The sequence below is a fragment of the Ictalurus punctatus genome, chromosome 21 (genome assembly GCF_001660625.3).
Source record: "Ictalurus punctatus breed USDA103 chromosome 21, Coco_2.0, whole genome shotgun sequence".
Taxonomy (NCBI): domain Eukaryota; kingdom Metazoa; phylum Chordata; class Actinopteri; order Siluriformes; family Ictaluridae; genus Ictalurus; species Ictalurus punctatus.
Genome location: NC_030436.2, coordinates 20,864,767 through 20,882,196, shown reverse-complemented (window position 1 = coordinate 20,882,196; position 17,430 = coordinate 20,864,767). Strand labels below are relative to the sequence as shown.

General features: G+C 42.0%; 3 protein-coding genes across 4 annotated transcripts in view; 2 read left to right on the top strand and 1 right to left on the bottom strand.

Annotated features, from left to right (window-relative positions):
* Positions 1 to 101: 101 nt before the first annotated feature.
* Positions 102 to 7,986, top strand: ssu72 (SSU72 homolog, RNA polymerase II CTD phosphatase). Its single transcript, NM_001200346.1, is given in 5 exon segments — positions 102 to 341; positions 1,421 to 1,564; positions 5,847 to 5,986; positions 6,479 to 6,597; positions 7,273 to 7,986. Coding segments are annotated over 5 exon segments (585 nt in total). The 5' UTR covers positions 102 to 261; the 3' UTR covers positions 7,375 to 7,986.
* A 1,673-nt stretch (positions 7,987 to 9,659) lies between these two features.
* tmem240b (transmembrane protein 240b) lies at positions 9,660 to 16,526 on the top strand. Of its 2 annotated transcripts, none has more exons than XM_017449951.3 (4): positions 9,660 to 10,357; positions 12,745 to 12,851; positions 14,034 to 14,236; positions 15,542 to 16,526. In XM_017449951.3, the coding sequence occupies exons 1-4, from the start codon at positions 10,322 to 10,324 to the stop codon at positions 15,700 to 15,702; spliced, it is 507 nt and encodes a 168-aa protein (XP_017305440.1). In that variant the 5' UTR covers positions 9,660 to 10,321; the 3' UTR covers positions 15,703 to 16,526. The 2 variants fall into 2 exon arrangements, with proteins under 2 accessions (XP_017305440.1, XP_017305441.1); XM_017449952.3 differs by lacking the exon at positions 9,660 to 10,357 and adding an exon at positions 11,168 to 11,433.
* Positions 16,527 to 16,577: 51 nt separating this feature from the next.
* Positions 16,578 to 17,430, bottom strand: part of atad3 (ATPase family AAA domain containing 3) — a 7,110-nt gene continuing 6,257 nt past the window's right edge. Inside the window, exon 16 of the mRNA XM_017449946.3 lies at positions 16,578 to 17,430. This exon is cut by the window's right edge and continues 50 nt beyond it. Within this exon, the coding sequence (XP_017305435.1) occupies positions 17,106 to 17,430 (325 nt within the window). The 3' untranslated portion in view covers positions 16,578 to 17,105.

Genomic DNA, 17,430 nt, shown 5'->3' with positions numbered 1-17,430 from the left:
ATAATGCGCAGCAAAAGCCCCGCCCAGTGTATTACGTCAGCATTAGTCTCAGCCGGTCCGCCATTTTGTTCCAGTTTGTGCTCCAGACAAAACCCGGTGTAGTTGCTGTAACTCTGCGCTCGCTGAATGTATTCGATATAAACTTACATTATCGCCTCGCAGTATTTTCGATGGGGGGCTTATTCGCGTAGACTAAATCTGGAATCGGTTTTGTTGAAATTTTGAGTTGTGTATTAGTTAAATTTTGACGAGAAGTACAATATGCCAAGCCACCCGCTTCGCGTAGCGGTGGTGTGCTCGAGTAACCAGAACCGCAGCATGGAAGCACACAACATCCTCAGGTAACGACGAAAAGAGGAAAAGACAAACTTAAATAAAACTACACGGTCACCAGGATGAGAAGAACGACTTTGACAATCGCCGGCTGGTCGGGTTTTTTGTTTTAAACAAGGCTTTCTGGTTCCTTCTGACTGGTTTTGACAGACGACATTTCTCGTGCAAGGAAAGCCTCGAAACTGACAGGACACAAAACCTTATCACTAGAAAACTAAATAATACGTACAACCTCTACCAAGTGAATAAACTTGGAGTATTTCTGGGTTTTTTTTTTTAGTCTTGAGAGATTTTTTTGGGGGGGGGGAAACAAAACCACAGCTCTGCTGTGTCATAGAAACCGGAAGCAGATGGAGTTTTCGGTAGAGCAAGGAATCGGATCTCAAAAAGGAATCGATTCTTCTATTAAATTAGGAATCGGTTCCAAGGCTTTTTGAGAAAATTGATTCGGTTCAATGAAAACAGAGTGACTGGAAACTAAAGTGAACACGTGAGGGTTTTGCTGTCTGATAAATATCTCTGCACAACACAAACATCAGCAGGCTGGCAGTACTTTACACAGAACGAGACAGTTATTGTGAGGAATCGACTCCATTCGGTTCCCGACACCAGGAACCGAGCAGCCCTAGTTTTCGGTCGCATTTCCGGGACTCTAGATGACTGTTCAGGAACTCGGCTGGATACAGTGACTGCTGCTGGACAGAAAACACTACATATACGTTTTTAAATGATAAATTTACGTTTAGTGCGGAGAAAATCTTTTACAGTTTAGTCATAGCTTTAAAAATATTTTTCTTTTATTAAAAAGATGTATACAAGGAGTTCAGACCAGTTTGGTCATCTTAAATTGTGGCCTCTGGGAAGGTTGTAAGTTAACTGCAGATATAACACACAGTGACATTTTACTTTTAATAACAAGTTAAACTGATGGGTATCCATTTTTTAAATCTAGTAAAAGATGGGTCAGGTAAGTTGTGATTCAGTCGAAGTTTACTGGAGCGCATGTTTACTCCACATGTCTCTGTGACTTTATCAAGCTGTTTTGATGTGTCTTCCAGCTGTTCACACTTTCTCCATGTTTCTGCAGCAAGCGCGGTTTCGATGTGCGATCTTTCGGCACCGGAAGCCATGTGAAACTCCCAGGACCCGCTCCAGACAAGCCTAATGTGTATGACTTCAAAACCACTTACGAACAGATGTACAGCGATCTGGTCCGAAAGGACAAGGAACTGTATCCCACACACACTCAGACACACACACACACACACAAGGAACTTTACAGTCCCCTCTCTTCCCCTTTTCTACATACACAATTACTAATAGTTCTGAATATTTAATACATTTTATTCTTTTTATCTGGAGCTGGAGGAGGTGCGTATGCATGAAAAGTTTTTGTTTTGTTTTTTTAATCTGAGGAATGACGGTGGAGATAAGAGGACTAATAGTGGTGAGAAGTGTGATGCATATGCAGCTGATACACTCTCTCTCTTCTCCTTCACACTCACACTGATGGTTATATTAACTCCACATGGAGGACACCAGTCTCAGGTGAAGCAGTAGAGCAGATTTGCGGTATGATAGGCGTTTAACCCAGAGTCGCAGTAGAATGTGATGGTGCGATAGAAAACCGCAGAAATATTGTTTATAGCTTCAGTAGTTTATTAGAACAGTGTAGAAACTCTGCTTTCACTTTCACCTCTGGAGTCTAAATGATTTAAATCATTCGAAATAAATGCTTTTTGTGACGCAATAAATTTGGTGGTACAACCATGTCGGATTTGATAAGTCACAACACATCTGTTATACGTGCAGGGTGTGAACAAAATTCATCTCCTGGTGCTTGTGTGTGCAAAACAACATGGCTGTGAAATAAGTAGCTATTAGGGGTTAAAATACCAGTTTATATTGTTATACAGTTGCAATCAAAATGATTCAACCCCCGATGCAAATCAGGTTTGTCAATTTCAGACTTTCAGCTGTTTGCGATGAACAAATCAAACAAATGCAATTTAAATAGTTCAACACAACGAATGCTTCAATTCAACTGAAAATGCAACTTGTAATGATTTCTCTAGTCTCAAAATTATTCAACCCCTTTATGGTGAGCATCTTTAGTACTTAGTAGAGCACCTTTTGCTATTATGACCTGCTGTAAACGAGATGCATAGCCAGACACCAGCTTCTGGCAGCGTTCCTGAGGAATCTTAGCCTTAGCGATCTTAGGAATGCTCATGAGCAATGGCCTCCATTTCAGGAATATTCTTGGGTTTGTGTGCTGCAACCAACTTCTTCAAATCCCACCAGAGATTTTCTATGTTGTTCAAGGTCATGTGACTGTGATGGCCCTGTAGAATCTTCCAGGATTTCTTCTGTAACCAAGCCTTGGTGGAATTTGAGGTATGCTTGGGTTCATTGTGCTGTTGGAAGGTCTGATGACGCCCAAGCTTCAGCTTCCTCACAGACGGCATGACATTTTCTCCTAGGATTTACTGATACTTCAATGACTCCATCTCGCCTTCCGCACGCTGCAGGTTTCTAGTGCCAGAGGATGCAAAGCAGCCCCAGAGCATCACCAAGCCTCCACCATGCTCGACTGTGGACAGTGTGTTCTTTCTTCGTTCTTCTTCCTCCAGACATACCGCTGATCCATCGTGCTGAAAAGTTCCGGTTCTGTTTCATGGCTCCACAGAACAGAATCCCAAAACTTCTGTGGCTTATTTATGATTTTGAGGGACTTTTCTTGTGCTTTTGGGTCAGTAGTGGTGAACGTCTTGGAGTTCTGGCATGGAGACCTTCTGCGTTTAATACATGTCTTGGTGTGCTCACTGAAACCTCAGTGTCTGTTGCACCAGGTCTTGCTGCAGGTCTTTTTGCAGTCACTTGAGGGTTTTTCACAACCTGCCTTCTCACAAATCTGCTTGTAGCCGTTGATAGCTTCCTGTTTTGTCCAGCTATTTCCTTTATTTTCGGCCGCTAGCCAGTTCCGGTATTTCATGTGTTCCAGCTCAAGCGCACACCTGCTGCAGCTAATGAAGCCCTTGATTAGTTTAGCGCCAGGTTTGCTTGAGACAACACCTGTTCTGCATATTTGTGCTGTGAAGGATTCTATTCAGGGGGTTGAATCATTTTTAAACTGGAGAAGTCATTTTCAGTTTAATTGAAACCACTTGAAGCATTAATTGTTGAAACTATTTCAGTTACTTTTTTTATTTGATATGTTCATTGTAAACAGCTGAAAGTCAAACCTGATTTGTAATGGGGGTTGAATAATTTTTGATTGTAAATGTGTGTGTGTGTTTCAGTCCAATATCCTTCTTAACCAGAGACTTTAGAAGGGTCAGATATAGAGTGTAGAATTGGGCTATTGCTGTAATCCAGTGGTTACTCCTGCGTTGCTCGAGGTGGCTGAACTATGCTGGACTGGAGCTTTATTGTGCACCACTGGATTAAAGCAATGCCTCATTTTGAAAACGTCGTCTGAAGTGTCTCCAGCAGAATGTTAATACCTGAATACATTCTGAAAATATCTGAGCAAGTGGAGCGCCTCCTGAAGAAACACTCCTGTGTGATTAGGGTTAGTGGAGCAGACACATGGCATGCTAGGGTGACTTTAAAAAGAGTTTTAAATTTAGATGATAAACAAGCTCTTCACTGGAATGGTGCAGTACTGGGGAGGATAAGTACTGCTCTAAAGTCTGCAAACACTTTACCTCGCCACTAGGAGGCGATAATCTGATCAAATCTAATATGAATTCTGGTTCTGGGAGATCTCACTTGATTTCATCAGCCTGAAAGCAGCTGTTTCTGTTAGAATCAGAAATGATCTCAGGACAGGTTGGTCTTCCACATCATGCTGTAATCTATGAGCTCAGACAAACAAAACTTTTTTTTTTTTTTTTTTTTTTTTTTTTTTTAATATATATATAAATAAAAGGTTTCATTTAGATTGGAGGCTTTTCAGGCCAAACTTTTAAGCCTGTTCTTAAAGATAGACATAGAATGCCAGTGGATATCCACTAAAACATCATCTTTAGTCTGTAATCTAATTAATTAGCTTTGACCTGTTTGGTGTACGCAGGAAACATGCTGTAACACAGCACCTTTAAAGGCTCGCCTAACTTCTGCATTAATTAGATTGTTTTTATTCTCTGAATGCCTGAAGTTCACACGTTACTGAAGTCCCTCAGAACACAAGTTCGAGCAGTTCTTTGTGTAATGTACAGTTCTGAGATGAAGGGCAATAACAAATCAGATTAACAAGTACAGAGTTCATAGAATTAGTTGGATTCATGATTTAATTCAGGCAGGACTCGATTTGGGGGTTAGTCCTGAGAGTATTAGAGTTTTAGTTAAACTGGGATTGATGATTAAATTGTGTTTAAATGGGCAAGGGAAAAAAAGTTAGGTATATTTTAGGTGGAGCAATGTTTGGCAAAATTGAGTGAAATGTAGTCAGTTATTCATTGTGTAAATGTTGGTTTAAAAAGAAAAATTCAAATGATAACTGCAAGGCTAATGTAGCTAACAGTTACTGGAAGCATATGGCCTCCGGTTTAGCATGATACACTAAATGTGTGTGTGTGAGAGAGAGAGAGAGACGTTGAGTGTTTGACACAGACCTGCTGATGTGCTTTCTGTCTCTGAGGTTTATCTGGATGTTTATTTCTAAACGCAGTTAGCTCATTTTCAGTTTTACAGTGGACGACGGTGCACACAGATGAATGTTCTAGATATTTCAGGAGCAGTGACTCACATAATCACTACTTTGCATGATTATTGCTCTCCTGTGCCATGACTCCACTCACTGCAGAGTTGATGATCTAAAGCGTTAGTATGTGGCCTGTAGGGGGTGCACGGGTGCCTCCACAGCTCCACTGCAGCTCTGATGACCCTGAGTGTGAAAGCTCTTCATGGCTGAAGCTCGGTGTTAACCTTATACATACTTCCCACATGCAGGCGGTGTGTGTTCGAGCTCCAAACCGCAGGGTGCTGTAAATATATATCAGTGTGGTGATAAATGACACCGTCATACACGTTCCTAATTCTGGAATATAATTAAAGCCACTCTTCATCAGTCGTCACCGAATCTGCTTTAATATTGCGATACGTATCTTATGTAAATTCGTGTCATATGTATGGGGGTTTTTTTTCATTATTGTCTCACACCACATTTTTGGTCATTATGTTGATGCAAGCAGCTTTACTGGAATGATTCATAATTAGAGTTTTGATTTATTTATTTTTTAATCCTGGGACGAATAAACGACCATTTGGTGACTCAGTAACACTCTTAATTTACTTTTTCATAAATATTCTTTATTAGAATGCTTATTTATTAGAATCTAATCTGGCATTGCTTTTTGAACAGTGTGCACAGAGTGACTCGTTTCTGCACTGAAAAGCCTGTGTATTGTTTGCTAAATGCTTTTGCATGGGGCGGGGGGTGTGTGTGTGAGTGAGAGAGAGAGTTTTTATCACACGCTCGTTGTCTCCTTGACTCAGCATGTCCTCAGATACACACAGAATGGCATCCTGCACATGCTGGAGCGCAACAAGCGCATCAAGACGAGACCTGAACGTTTCCAGAGCTGTAAGGACCAGTTTGACCTGGTCATCACCTGCGAGGAGAGAGTGTACGACCAGGTTCTAGAGGGTGAGAGAGACACACATAGTCTTTAGAGGGGAATGAAGCAACTCATGACCCTTTTATGCAGAGATGATGATAATGCTGCTGTTTGTTTTTACCTCATGAGTTGTGCTTTAAGACCCCTAAATGGGTTGGGCCTAACAGCTTGGCTTCAGAGGAGGTGGAGCTAATTTAAAGGCTACGTGTTCTTGGGAACACATTCTGGGTGGGACGCTTGTCTATCGCAGGACACTATGCACACACTGATTTATACACACCTAGGAGTAATTTAGTTTGGCCAGCCTACTGAGCCGCTGGCATGTTTCTAGGAGATGGGAGGAAACTGGAGAACTTGAAGCAAACGAGTAGAAACAAACTAGAAAATATCAGTTCCTCTGGGAGAATATATGTGGCTTAGTCATTGTTTACAGCGTTCTACTGTCAAATCTGGCTTGGATTCTAGAAAAGTACCCAAGGTAAAGTGTGTGTGTGTGTGTTCGTTTGGTTCGTTCTCTGCAGACCTGAACTCCCGTGAACAGGAGACGTTCCAGCCGGTGCACGTCATCAACGTGGACATCCAGGACAACCACGAGGAGGCCACACTCGGGGCTTTCCTCATCTGTGAGCTGTGTCAGTGTGTGAGTGTAACACTGCTGTAGATAAATCTCACACACACACACTGACTTTGTAGTATCTAACACAGGAGTAGTGGTTTGGTGTACGGAGATCTGTGCGAATGTTAGTGTCTCTCTCTCTCTCTCTCTCTCTCTCTCTCTCTCTCTCTCTCTCTCTCTCTCTCTCTCTCTCTCATATTTCACTTCAGTTTCATTTAGAAAGTGTTATTGGCGCTGCTGCAGTTGTACAGCCTGGCCAAACCTCTGCTGAGTGTGATATTAATTAAGTTTTATAGAAACAGTATCATAAATCAATGTTATTATAAAGAAAAAAAGATAGAAACAGATTACTGCCATCACAATAATGCAATATAATCAATAAATAAATCCTAAAGAAACTGGGTTTTTTTAAGTGCTTTTGCAGAGAGACAAATAGAAGTAAAAGAACAGGAAATGCTGTGTGTGTGTGTGTGTGTCCCTCTTCAGTTTTAAAAGGCATGTACTGTAAAATGGTTGCATAAGTGTGATGTTAATGATAAAAAAAGAAATAGTGATAATGATAACTCTGAGAGAGAGAGAGGGCAAGCATCACCAGTCTCTCTGCATGTGTTTGTGGAGAAGGAGGAAGATCTTAGGTATGTGTATTCAGTGAATTCTGATTGTTTCTCTCTCTCTCTCTCCTCTCTCTCTCTCTCACAGATTCAGCACACTGATGATATGGAAAATGATATTGATGAGCTGCTGCAGGAGTTTGAGGACAAAAGCAGCCGTCCATTCCTCCACACAGTCTGCTTCTACTGATTTCTGTTGCTCGCTCACTCCCTCTCTCACACGTACACACACCCCATCCCAAGGCCCAGCTGGACTGGTCACACTGGCATCATTCTGATCTCAGAGCTGCAGCACACACCGCCTTTATGAATATATCACACACACACACACACACACACACACACACACACACACACATTCTATTTCATCCCTGATAATGCGTTGTTCCCTGCTCTGAGTCAGACACACAGTTCACACACACACACTCATCTACAGGTATTAATTTTTGAATGCAGGACAAACTTTTTTTTTTTTTTTTGAGAATATTTTTTTTATATTAATTATTATTGCTCTAAGTATGCTGAGTAATACTTGTAATATTCAGGTTGTGTAGTTTGGAGAGGATCAGCTGTGTGTGTGTGTGGAAGCATCGACATGTTCTTACTTGAATAATGATGATGATGATGAACCAGAAAATGAGGTTTCCGATGTAATTTCTGTTTGTGTTTATAGTTATTTAAACATTATTAAGGAAACTTCAGGATATGTTAATTGTTTTTGGAGGTTTTTTTTGTAAACTGTAAGCGAGTGTGATTGTAAGTCCAGAGTGCCTGAACATTTGTGTAAATAGTGCACTTAAAAGAAAGAAAGAAAAAAAGCTTAAAATAAACCTTCCAGTGAATTGCATTGAATACACACCAGTGTCTGTTTATAACTACTTAATAACGGATTAGACATTTAGTCTGATTTTAACAAATATTTACACTTACCTGATTATTTACCCAAAGGAATTTATTTTCTGAATTATTATTATTATTATTATTATTATTAGTCTTTGATCAGTAGGATTGCTTCTTTTACAAATCTGAAGTAAAATTCACAAAAGGTAAATAAAGTGATTTTGACCAAAGGTTACCAGAAGTGTGGTGATGTAGGCATACGCTCACCAAAAAAGGTTCTTTAAGGGTTCTCAGCATCAAAAAGGAACCCTTTCTCAAATAAAAAAGAATGTTGTAGAGGTTTAATCAATCCGTACAAGACTTCAGAGTGTTTTGTGATCGTTGTGGCCAAAAACACTTGATCTTGCTGTGGCTTTGTCTGTCTGTCTATTTATTTATTTATTTATTTATCTATCTATTTGGAAAACAAATGGGTGAAATAGCAATTGCACAAAATAGTTTTGCACGGTCTTTCTCAGTGATGTTTGTTGGTAAATGAGACCTTTTTAGCTGTACTCCTGTTTGACGCATGTGAATTGAGGGCTTTGGCTGAACATGTGTTTCGGCCCAACTCTGCAGTAATTTTGAAGAATCGCAAGCTCCTCTGAATATTGCGGCATTTGCTTGAGTTTTGCGTTCATTTCTGCAATCGCAAAATCGCGCAATCCTGGAGGGACTGATCAAACGGAACCTTTCAGGGTTCTGCCAGAGGGACAAATGAAGGATACTTAAAAGTTGTACACTTTCTAAAACTGTATAATTGGACTGATTTGGACTTGTTTGTTTTTTTAGGTTTGGGTATGTGGGTATGATTCTGAACGTAAACAGGTTCTGATGCTTGTTCTCAGAGAAGACGTTAAGTCTTTAGCCTTTTGGTGGTTCTCCATCCTGCATCACTCTTAACAGCATTTGTTTTAAGACATGTTCTATGGCCCTAAAACAGTCCACCTCCACCCTGAACCCCTGGCCTGCTCCTGTACCGAAGTTGCTAATACAACCTATGCTACATGGCTAAAAGTATATGCACCCCTGATTGTCACACCCATATGTGCTTGCTGAATGTAACATTCCAGATTTACCCCCCCGCTGTTATAATGCGCTCCACTCTTCTGAGAAGGCTTTCCACTAGATTTTGTGGCATGGCTGTGGGGATTTCTGATCGTTCAGCTACAGGAGTGTTAGTGGGGGTTGAGGTCAGATGCTGATGTTGGGTGAGGAGGCTCCAGTTGCAGTTCATCCCAGAGGTGATGAGTCCTGAGGACACTCGAGTTCTTCTACCTTCTTCCAACCTTCATACACCATGTCTTCATGGAGCTCGCTTTGTGGAAACAGTTTGGGGAAAAACCACACATGAGTGTGATGATCAGGTGTCCACATATAGTGTATAATCAAATCAGATGATTAGGAAGTGAAATACAGCTCTGTTTGGAATAAATTGTGCACCAGTGTCTGAGGAGTAACCCGAGTGTGAAGCCTGGGCGTGAGTGTGCGGCTAAAGTGCATGACTCTCCTCTGCATCTGTGTCATGTGTCCCGTGCTTGCTGTCCCCAATTAAGCTAATGGGGTTTTGCTGTCACTCTTCTCTCCACACACACACTGGTGCAGAGAGAGAGAGAGAGAATAAGAGCTCAGTACATTAATACCCAAGCTCAGCTTCAACAAAGCGTTTGCAGACCCTCAATCACCAAATCCAACCAACTCCATCCATCACTAAAGGCTTTGGATTTCCTCGAGGGATGGCGATGATGGTGATGGCGATGATGGTGATGATGATGATGAAGGAGCTGCCCAGACTTTAATGTGAATGACTGCGTGTGCATCCTGTTGTCCAATCGCAGGAAGGGAGGAGGATTCAGCCCCCAGCAGCAGCCACCAAACGCGTCTATAATTAATTAGGATTGGAAACGGAGCCGTTCGTGTTCGCACGCGCCTCATCCGGATGTGATGTGATGTGATGCTTCATCCTGAGATAATTAAGCACGGCGTCGGTCTTGTTGCGATGCTCTTGCTGCTCTTCCTGAATCCGATCTCGTAATAATCTGTTGCCGAGCTGTGAGATCTCCGGGAGCCGCACATGCGTGACACCTGATCGGTAAACGGAAATCGGGTGGCCTCGAGGCTCCGGTAAAGCCTCACGTTTGTTGTGGTGTGTTGTGCGTGCGTGCGCGCGCGTGTGTGCGTGTGTGTGAACGCATGAAGAGGACTGGTGTGTGAGTTGCAGTGGGGAAGTTGTGCCTGATGGACTGTGATGGGAGACGATGATCTTTATGGCCGTCGGCGCCGCTTTGGTGATGGTAAGGAGATCCGCCTCGCGCTCTTCTCAATTTTTAATGAATGCATTTATTTTTTTGTTTGTTTTTTGGGGGGGTTGGACAAGATTTTTATATTCTGGGTGACGCACGAATAAAAGGACTACACACACAAGTGGGGTTTCCGGTTTATGCAGTTATAGCTGTAATTCATTGGTGAACTGAAAGCATAATGTTGTGTAACTCAGTATACGTCAGGGTTTAGCTGAGTTGTCCCATAAGTCTTTATTTCTTACCTGGGGACAAAATGACAACAGACTAGGTGTTCACTGTAAAGGTCAAATGTAAATGAAGTGTTTAATGAGACAGGCCAGTCACTTCTTCCAGAAGCTTGAGTTCAGCTTTTAATGTCATTAGAAGTATCCTACATTCCCCTTTGAACCTATTCTCAACCCAAACTACAACAAAATGAGCGTGATTATTTCCACTGCCTCAAAAAGAGTCTCCTCTAACATGAATCAAAGCAATAAAACTATCAAAAGAAAAAAAAATAATTTCCAATTCATTCCAAAAAGTTCAAATTATGTTGGCTGTCAGAAGCCGTGCGTAGTTTCACGTGAGAGATACTTTCTCACTGGAATGTAATCATCTGAATGTAATTAGTATTTGATGCAGAATTGTTCCTTATTTCGAATTAAACACGAGAAACACAATAAACTCGAATGAAACTTATTTTAGTCTCGAGACCGCATACTATCCTAATAAGTAGTACGCCAAAATAGCACGCGACGTACGTAACTTACTTTACGTAACGTAACGTAACGTTATAACGCGTCTCGCGCTGCACTAGTACACTGTGTAGTATGATGGTGTACGACGCAGTTTAGCGCGTAGCCCTGCGATTAGATCTGGATTAAACAACATTTAACATGACACACTCTCCGTCACTTCGTTTATAACCACATCCATTCGTTTATTGCTGCCTCAGTTGATTTAATAAACATGTTTTAAAAGGTTTAAACACTGAAAAGTGCCGGCTTTTAGGTCAGTTTTTAGTGTCACAAACCGTCTCGCGCACAGACCGTTAAAATTTAAACAGCTGAGGGAAAATGGACGCTGAGGTAAATTAGCATAGTTAGCTTTTCATCAGATGTTTTGTGGCTGTGATTATTGATCACCTGCAGTTGGTGTGGGTTTATATGTATGTTTATATATTATATTTATTTTCCTCTACAGAATTTGACTATGTTTTACTAAAGTTTTACATATGGGACTTTATTGTAAGTGATTAAATGCGATGATATTGTTTCGATGGATTTTAAAGTAGTATCTGATGGTAACTGTGGGTAATATGTGTTTAAACCATATCCCTAATGATATATGACAGACATACCACTATAACCGTGTTATAAACATTGTTTGAAAACTTTGCTTTTGTTTTGAGCCCCAAGTAAAGGGTCTGGTTTATATATGGATAGAAAGTGTTAAATCAGTGAGACTGTGTTGTAGGCTAGGATTTGACTGAATAGAGTAACATAATTCAGTAATATTTACATACATTTTCTATGCAACTGTGAAGCAGCAGTCCTTCACCAGTATTTACCTGCGATTTCAGTGCATATGACCTTTCGAGAAGTTTGGCTCGCTATGACTGGAAGGAAACCTGGCACATTTTAACTCCTGATCTTGAAAATGCAATCATGTCTTTTCCATTTTTCTTTATTAATCCAGGCCCATGAGGTTCATAAAGACCTGAGAAACATCAGTCAAATCCCGGCTGTGTGATTGATCTGAGGGATTTAGTGAAGGCGGTCATGTGGTTTGGTTGTGTCATGACTCGGGAGCTCGATTTGTTTGTCACTGATGTCCTGATTGTGTCCTGAGTCATGTTGTCTGATAGGAAATGAAACGCAGCTTCACGGTTAATTAATTAGTGCATTTGTATTTGAAGTGGCCTTATCGGAGCCAGTAACCATCTGATCAACAAAACCTGACTCCTGCTATCGCCTTTTCAGTGAAATAATCACGTGTCCATGACAGGAGCACGTGGATGAGATGCTGCTGTTCCTTCAGATCGATTTGGGATATAAATTTAAGTTTAAACACTTAATTCTTTATCCTGTAAATGATGTTGGGTTCAAGATTGCATTATGAAAATGAAACGATTTAGAAACCGGTGAGCTCAGTAAGATTAGTTCGACACGTAGCATAATGCTGTATCATAATTTTGAGGAAAAATATCGTTTGTATTCAAAAAATGGACGGCATATCTAATCACTTTATCTTCTAAATATCTCTACCGTGTGCACTGTACCGCATAGACAAGCAGGGGAAAGTGGAGTGCGACATCTGAACTATAAATGTGTGTGTTATATACGTTGTCGTGATGCCCTGTGTATTTATTTGTGTATTTTTTTTTGTTTGTTTTGCAGGTGATAGCGCGCTGTGTGGACATGAACGCGCTGCTCGATCGCTTCCACAACTACATCCTTCCTCATGTGCGGGGGCCGGAGCGGGTGTGTCACTGCACCTGTGGCAGGTAAAGAAAGAAATCAATTTGCCTGGTATATGCCAGCAGACTTGCCTAGTCCTGTATAGGGAAACCCATAGAGCATGAAACAAGGGCTCATATTCCCTACATTGGCACTTCGTCCGCCCAAATGGACCTGGCTAACTCGATCACATTTTAGTCAAGTCTCCACCAGGGGCTGCTCTAATCCAAGTAGCTTTTGTGCGCTTTCGAAAGGAAGGAAACCCATTCCGTCATGATTTGACGAGTAAAGTTAAGCTCAAGATCCAACTGAATCGGGTATCTGTGGCCTGAAGAGCTCCAGGTTACTCATTCAGGTGTGTTCAGAGTAAACCTGAGGATTGAGAACCGGCCTTTAGCAGGCGGTTGACAAATCAGCAGCGGTGCCGCATCGCTCCTTCCTGCTGTTTCTAAGTGCAGCAGGAGTGAGATCCAGGGTACACAGCCTGCGGTGTGTTGTGGCATTTTCAGCAGTGAGAGAAACGTTTTACTCCCACACACGCCTCTCTGCCGGCGGCCTGATCCCTGCCTGTGGTTCAGGGGGAAAAGCAGAAGTGTGTGGGAGTGTGAAGCTGTTACGAACTATAATGCCTTGAAGATCTGAATGTTGTTTGAACAAGAGGGCACGACATAGACATCATAAATAAAACTCGGTTCTCTCTCATATTTACTGCTTCTAAATGCTTATTTACCGCAGTGCATTACTCAAGCGCACTGATTGTACTTTAGGCCTTATTACTGTCTCACTGTTCATACAGTTTATTATTAAGCCAGCGGTTCTCAGTCCCAGTGAAGTGTACTCTGAACGTGAGGTGTGTATCGTGGCCGGAGAGGCATGTTTTTGATCACATATATGAAACTCGCAGAACAAATTTTTTTTGTAACTTTCAGTAATTTGGCAGATGTACAAAAAGCTATCAGCACTGGTGTATTAATCAGTTTAAACTGCTTATTTGTTTATATTTTGGGAAATAGAACCAAACAAATTTATTAGAAAATATTGTGGGCAGCAATAAATGCATAGGATTTGGATTTATTTAAATTAAAAAAAAAGAAGTGATTGTGAATGCTGAGAACTCTAAAATGTTTTCCTGTAGGGATCATAAATAACATTAATTTCTCCTCTTAAGGAGTCTTTTGAATGGCTTCTTTTTCCCCCCTCAAAGCTGTACCTCTTCTCCTGTCCTGCAGACACCGTGTGCAGTACGTGATCCCGTACGAGGGTTCGAGCTCGCCAGACCGGGACCTTCCAGCAGGGGGCGGCAGTGTGACTAAGCAGGAAGTGGACCTGGTTCTGGGACTGCTGCTGGGCTTCTGTATCAGCTGGGTTCTGCTGTGGCTAGACAGAACTCTACACCGGGTTCTGCGGGCTTGGAGAACCCACCCACAGAAAGGTGAGGTCAGAGACAAAAGGTGTAAGGTTCACCTGATTGAGATATGATCATACTATAAGACATGATACATGTGAAAGGATCACCAGAAATACCCCCTAATGTGTGATAGCGACGCCTGTATTTCCACTACAGTCACGTTTGAAAAATGTTCTTAATTTTTTTAGGGGGAAAAAACGCAAAGACTCGGACATGCTTTTCTGTTGCGCACGTTGTTTTTCAGAAGCTCTCTGGTTAACGATAGTAGCACAGTAGAATTTGTGTCATGTCTCTCATCTCCTCCGCCGTCCTCTTTTCCTCTCCGTCTCTTCTCTCGTCCATCAGCCCCAGTTTCTGTAAAATCCCTCAGCTTGTCTGCTAACATTACGGTTGAGACGCATCAGGGCTGCAGCACCGTCTCATCCCTCCGTCTTCTTTAACGTCATCCTTCCTTTCATCCCCCTGTTTATGAACTCGCCGCAGGGGAGCAAGTCGGCCTGAGCTGCACGTGGGTTCTCTGACACAGATCCAACTCGTGAACCATCATCCTGTTTACGCAACGGGTTAAACCATAAAACTGTGTCAGGACCCTTTCTTGTTGAACAATTTTTTAATTGGACGTGAGTTTTTAACATCCTTAAGTATCTAAGAGTTAGGGTTAGTTTATTAATATTTTTAATATTAATAGTTTTAAATTAATAGTTTTTTTCTTGCTAGCTTACAAGAGTCCTCACTCTTAATTGCTATTCGGATGGGATAAGATTTCTGGACTGGTCTGTTAGGAGCATGTCTGGAGTAATGATTATCACGATTACATCCTTTTAAACTGAGTCAGACGCTACTTCAGTTTGGTTTCAGTGGAACACGACAGATTCAGATGGGACTGAAATCCCAGCGATCGATGAGACTAACGGTGATTACATTACCCCACATCCGGTTGCAAAACTAATACCATGTGAATAGGGCTTTAGGATATAGCCTGGTGATAATAAAAGGATGTTTTATAATCACGAATGTTTTTGTGTACGTAAAAACACAAGACCTGAGCTACAGGTGCACCTCAGTGCAGTTGTTCCTGAACGTTCTGTTACTTTCCTTGCCTTAACACACCTGATCTAACATCACATCTGCTCAAGTGACAGGACCTTCTTTAGTGAAACGTGCATGGTACAGAATGCTAAGTACAGCTGGGTTATTTCCACTGGTTGTTAATGTGGAAATGATATTGGATAAAGTTTGTGGGTTTCATGTCTGACGCTCATCGTTATCTTACTTCCCCACCAATCTGCAACACGCCCACACATTAACACCGCCTCCCTCTCTGTGCAGACGTGTGGAGGTCGTGGAAGTGGGTGACGAGGATGTGTAACGTACAGGAGCTACGCAGGCGGCTGCAGCAGCGCAGGAACAACGGCGGAGGGGACAACAACGTGGTACATGTCAAACACAAACATTACCACAACGGGCACCTGAGTCCACGCAGGCTCTAATTTATATACACACACACACACTGCAGCAGGCATCTAGGCCTAGAACGACTCTTTGGCAATGGTCTTAAAGCAGCTCTCACATTCTCTCACGCACACACAACTAATTGATGCTCCCCCTGAACTCACACTGACCTGTTTCTCCAAGGATGTGACTGTATTTAGCACACAGCAGGACCAAAGTCACTGAACTCAGTGTGTGTTTTTATACACGTGCCCATGAATGAAGGTCCGGCGACTCCGCGCAGGGATCGGAGCCGACTTGCACTTTCTTCCCTGCCCGAGGTTCTCCATTTTTTGACGATTAGATATTTATTTTGCTTGCCGATGTCTGTTTTTACGAGTTTTTGTGCAGACGTGCTAGTTTTGTACAGTGCCCTCGGGGTGAACATACGGACATTACATATGCGTTTGCATTTTTTAGGTGATTTTTTTGTGTATCAGGGATAAGTTTTTTGTGTCTATTTTAGAAGAAGAAAAAGAAGAAGAAGAAAAAAGCATGCCCACACAACTTTAGTACTGTGGTGCAGTTTCATTCGTAATTGGGGGGGTGGGGGTGTCGATCTGTTGCTGTAAATGGAGTTGTTGTATATGGATACGGAGACGTCTAACGAGTCCTGTTTGTATTTTTTAGTAAAAATCGTGTGGTGTTGTGGGATAATAATAATAATATAATATAATATAATATAAGAATAATGTCTGCATCTTCAACAATGTTCAAGAATGACAAGTTTAAGCTGCGGGGGGCGAGGACATCTCCTCCTCCTCTTCCTCCTCTTCAAATGTTCTCGTGCAGATGTATGTGTGTGTTCGATTAAACGGCGAAGTCAAACTGAACTTGCTCGTCTCTTTCTAATCACTTCAGACTCCTCACAGCATTCACAAGTGCACACAATTCAGTTGTTTTATACGAAATCTGGATTACTTTTATCTCGTCAGTTGAAAAACATTATCCAACTTGTTAGACATGTTTTCCTTCCACACTTTAGAGTTATTTAACGGAAATCACATGGAGACATGTTACACAGGTTCTCGTTACAGATATAAACACATCAGACGTTAATTACTGTTTTTTTTTTTAGTTCTTTATCTTAATCCCGCTATCTGCCCCTCATTAAACGCCCTGACACACACACCGTCCAAAACGGCTCCCTATTTTCCCAACAGAGATTAGAACTGTATACCGCTCTGCTGTAGATGTTTGACTGCCACGCGTTTATTTATTCTGCGAGATGGGATTTGGAAAGATGGTGGTCTGGAGGATAAGTTTCACCATAAGAGTGCACTAAATTTCACACAGGGAACCATTTTGGACACACACACACACACACACACACAGACAGACAGGGTAACACTTTCACATCAACGCTCTGTAAATCTGAGCCGGGATCAGCTCTGGATGAAACTTAAACTGGTGTGCCATCTTTAGGTGGGACATCCTTCTGTTCTGTGTGTTTAACTCCCCCCTCCCCTTCCCGTGGAACAGTCCCTTTTTCTGCAGCACTGCTACCCCCTTCCTCCAGTGGTGGAATGGTAGAGTCCAGATCCTCTTTTAAGGGACAAAGAACCTCTTGTGCCTGCAGGGGCAAAACCTGGGGCAGGACGAAGCCCGTTTTTGCACCTTTGCCCCCCTCTGCAGGAGTGACCCGGCCCTCGTTATCCAGAACGCTGTCCCCGTGCAGCCAGTCCATCTTCTGCATGTGCTGCCGGACAGCGTCATCCACACGGGCG

Excerpts from the sequence above, each read along its gene's own strand:
- tmem240b (XM_017449951.3), top strand. The coding sequence starts at position 10,322 with ATGATCTTTATGGCCGTCGGCGCCGCTTTGGTGATG. Across the intron at positions 10,358-12,744 it reads TCGGCGCCGCTTTGGTGATG|GTGATAGCGCGCTGTGTGGA; the intron begins GTAAGGAGATCC and ends TTTGTTTTGCAG. Across the intron at positions 14,237-15,541 it reads GAGAACCCACCCACAGAAAG|ACGTGTGGAGGTCGTGGAAG; the intron begins GTGAGGTCAGAG and ends CTCTCTGTGCAG.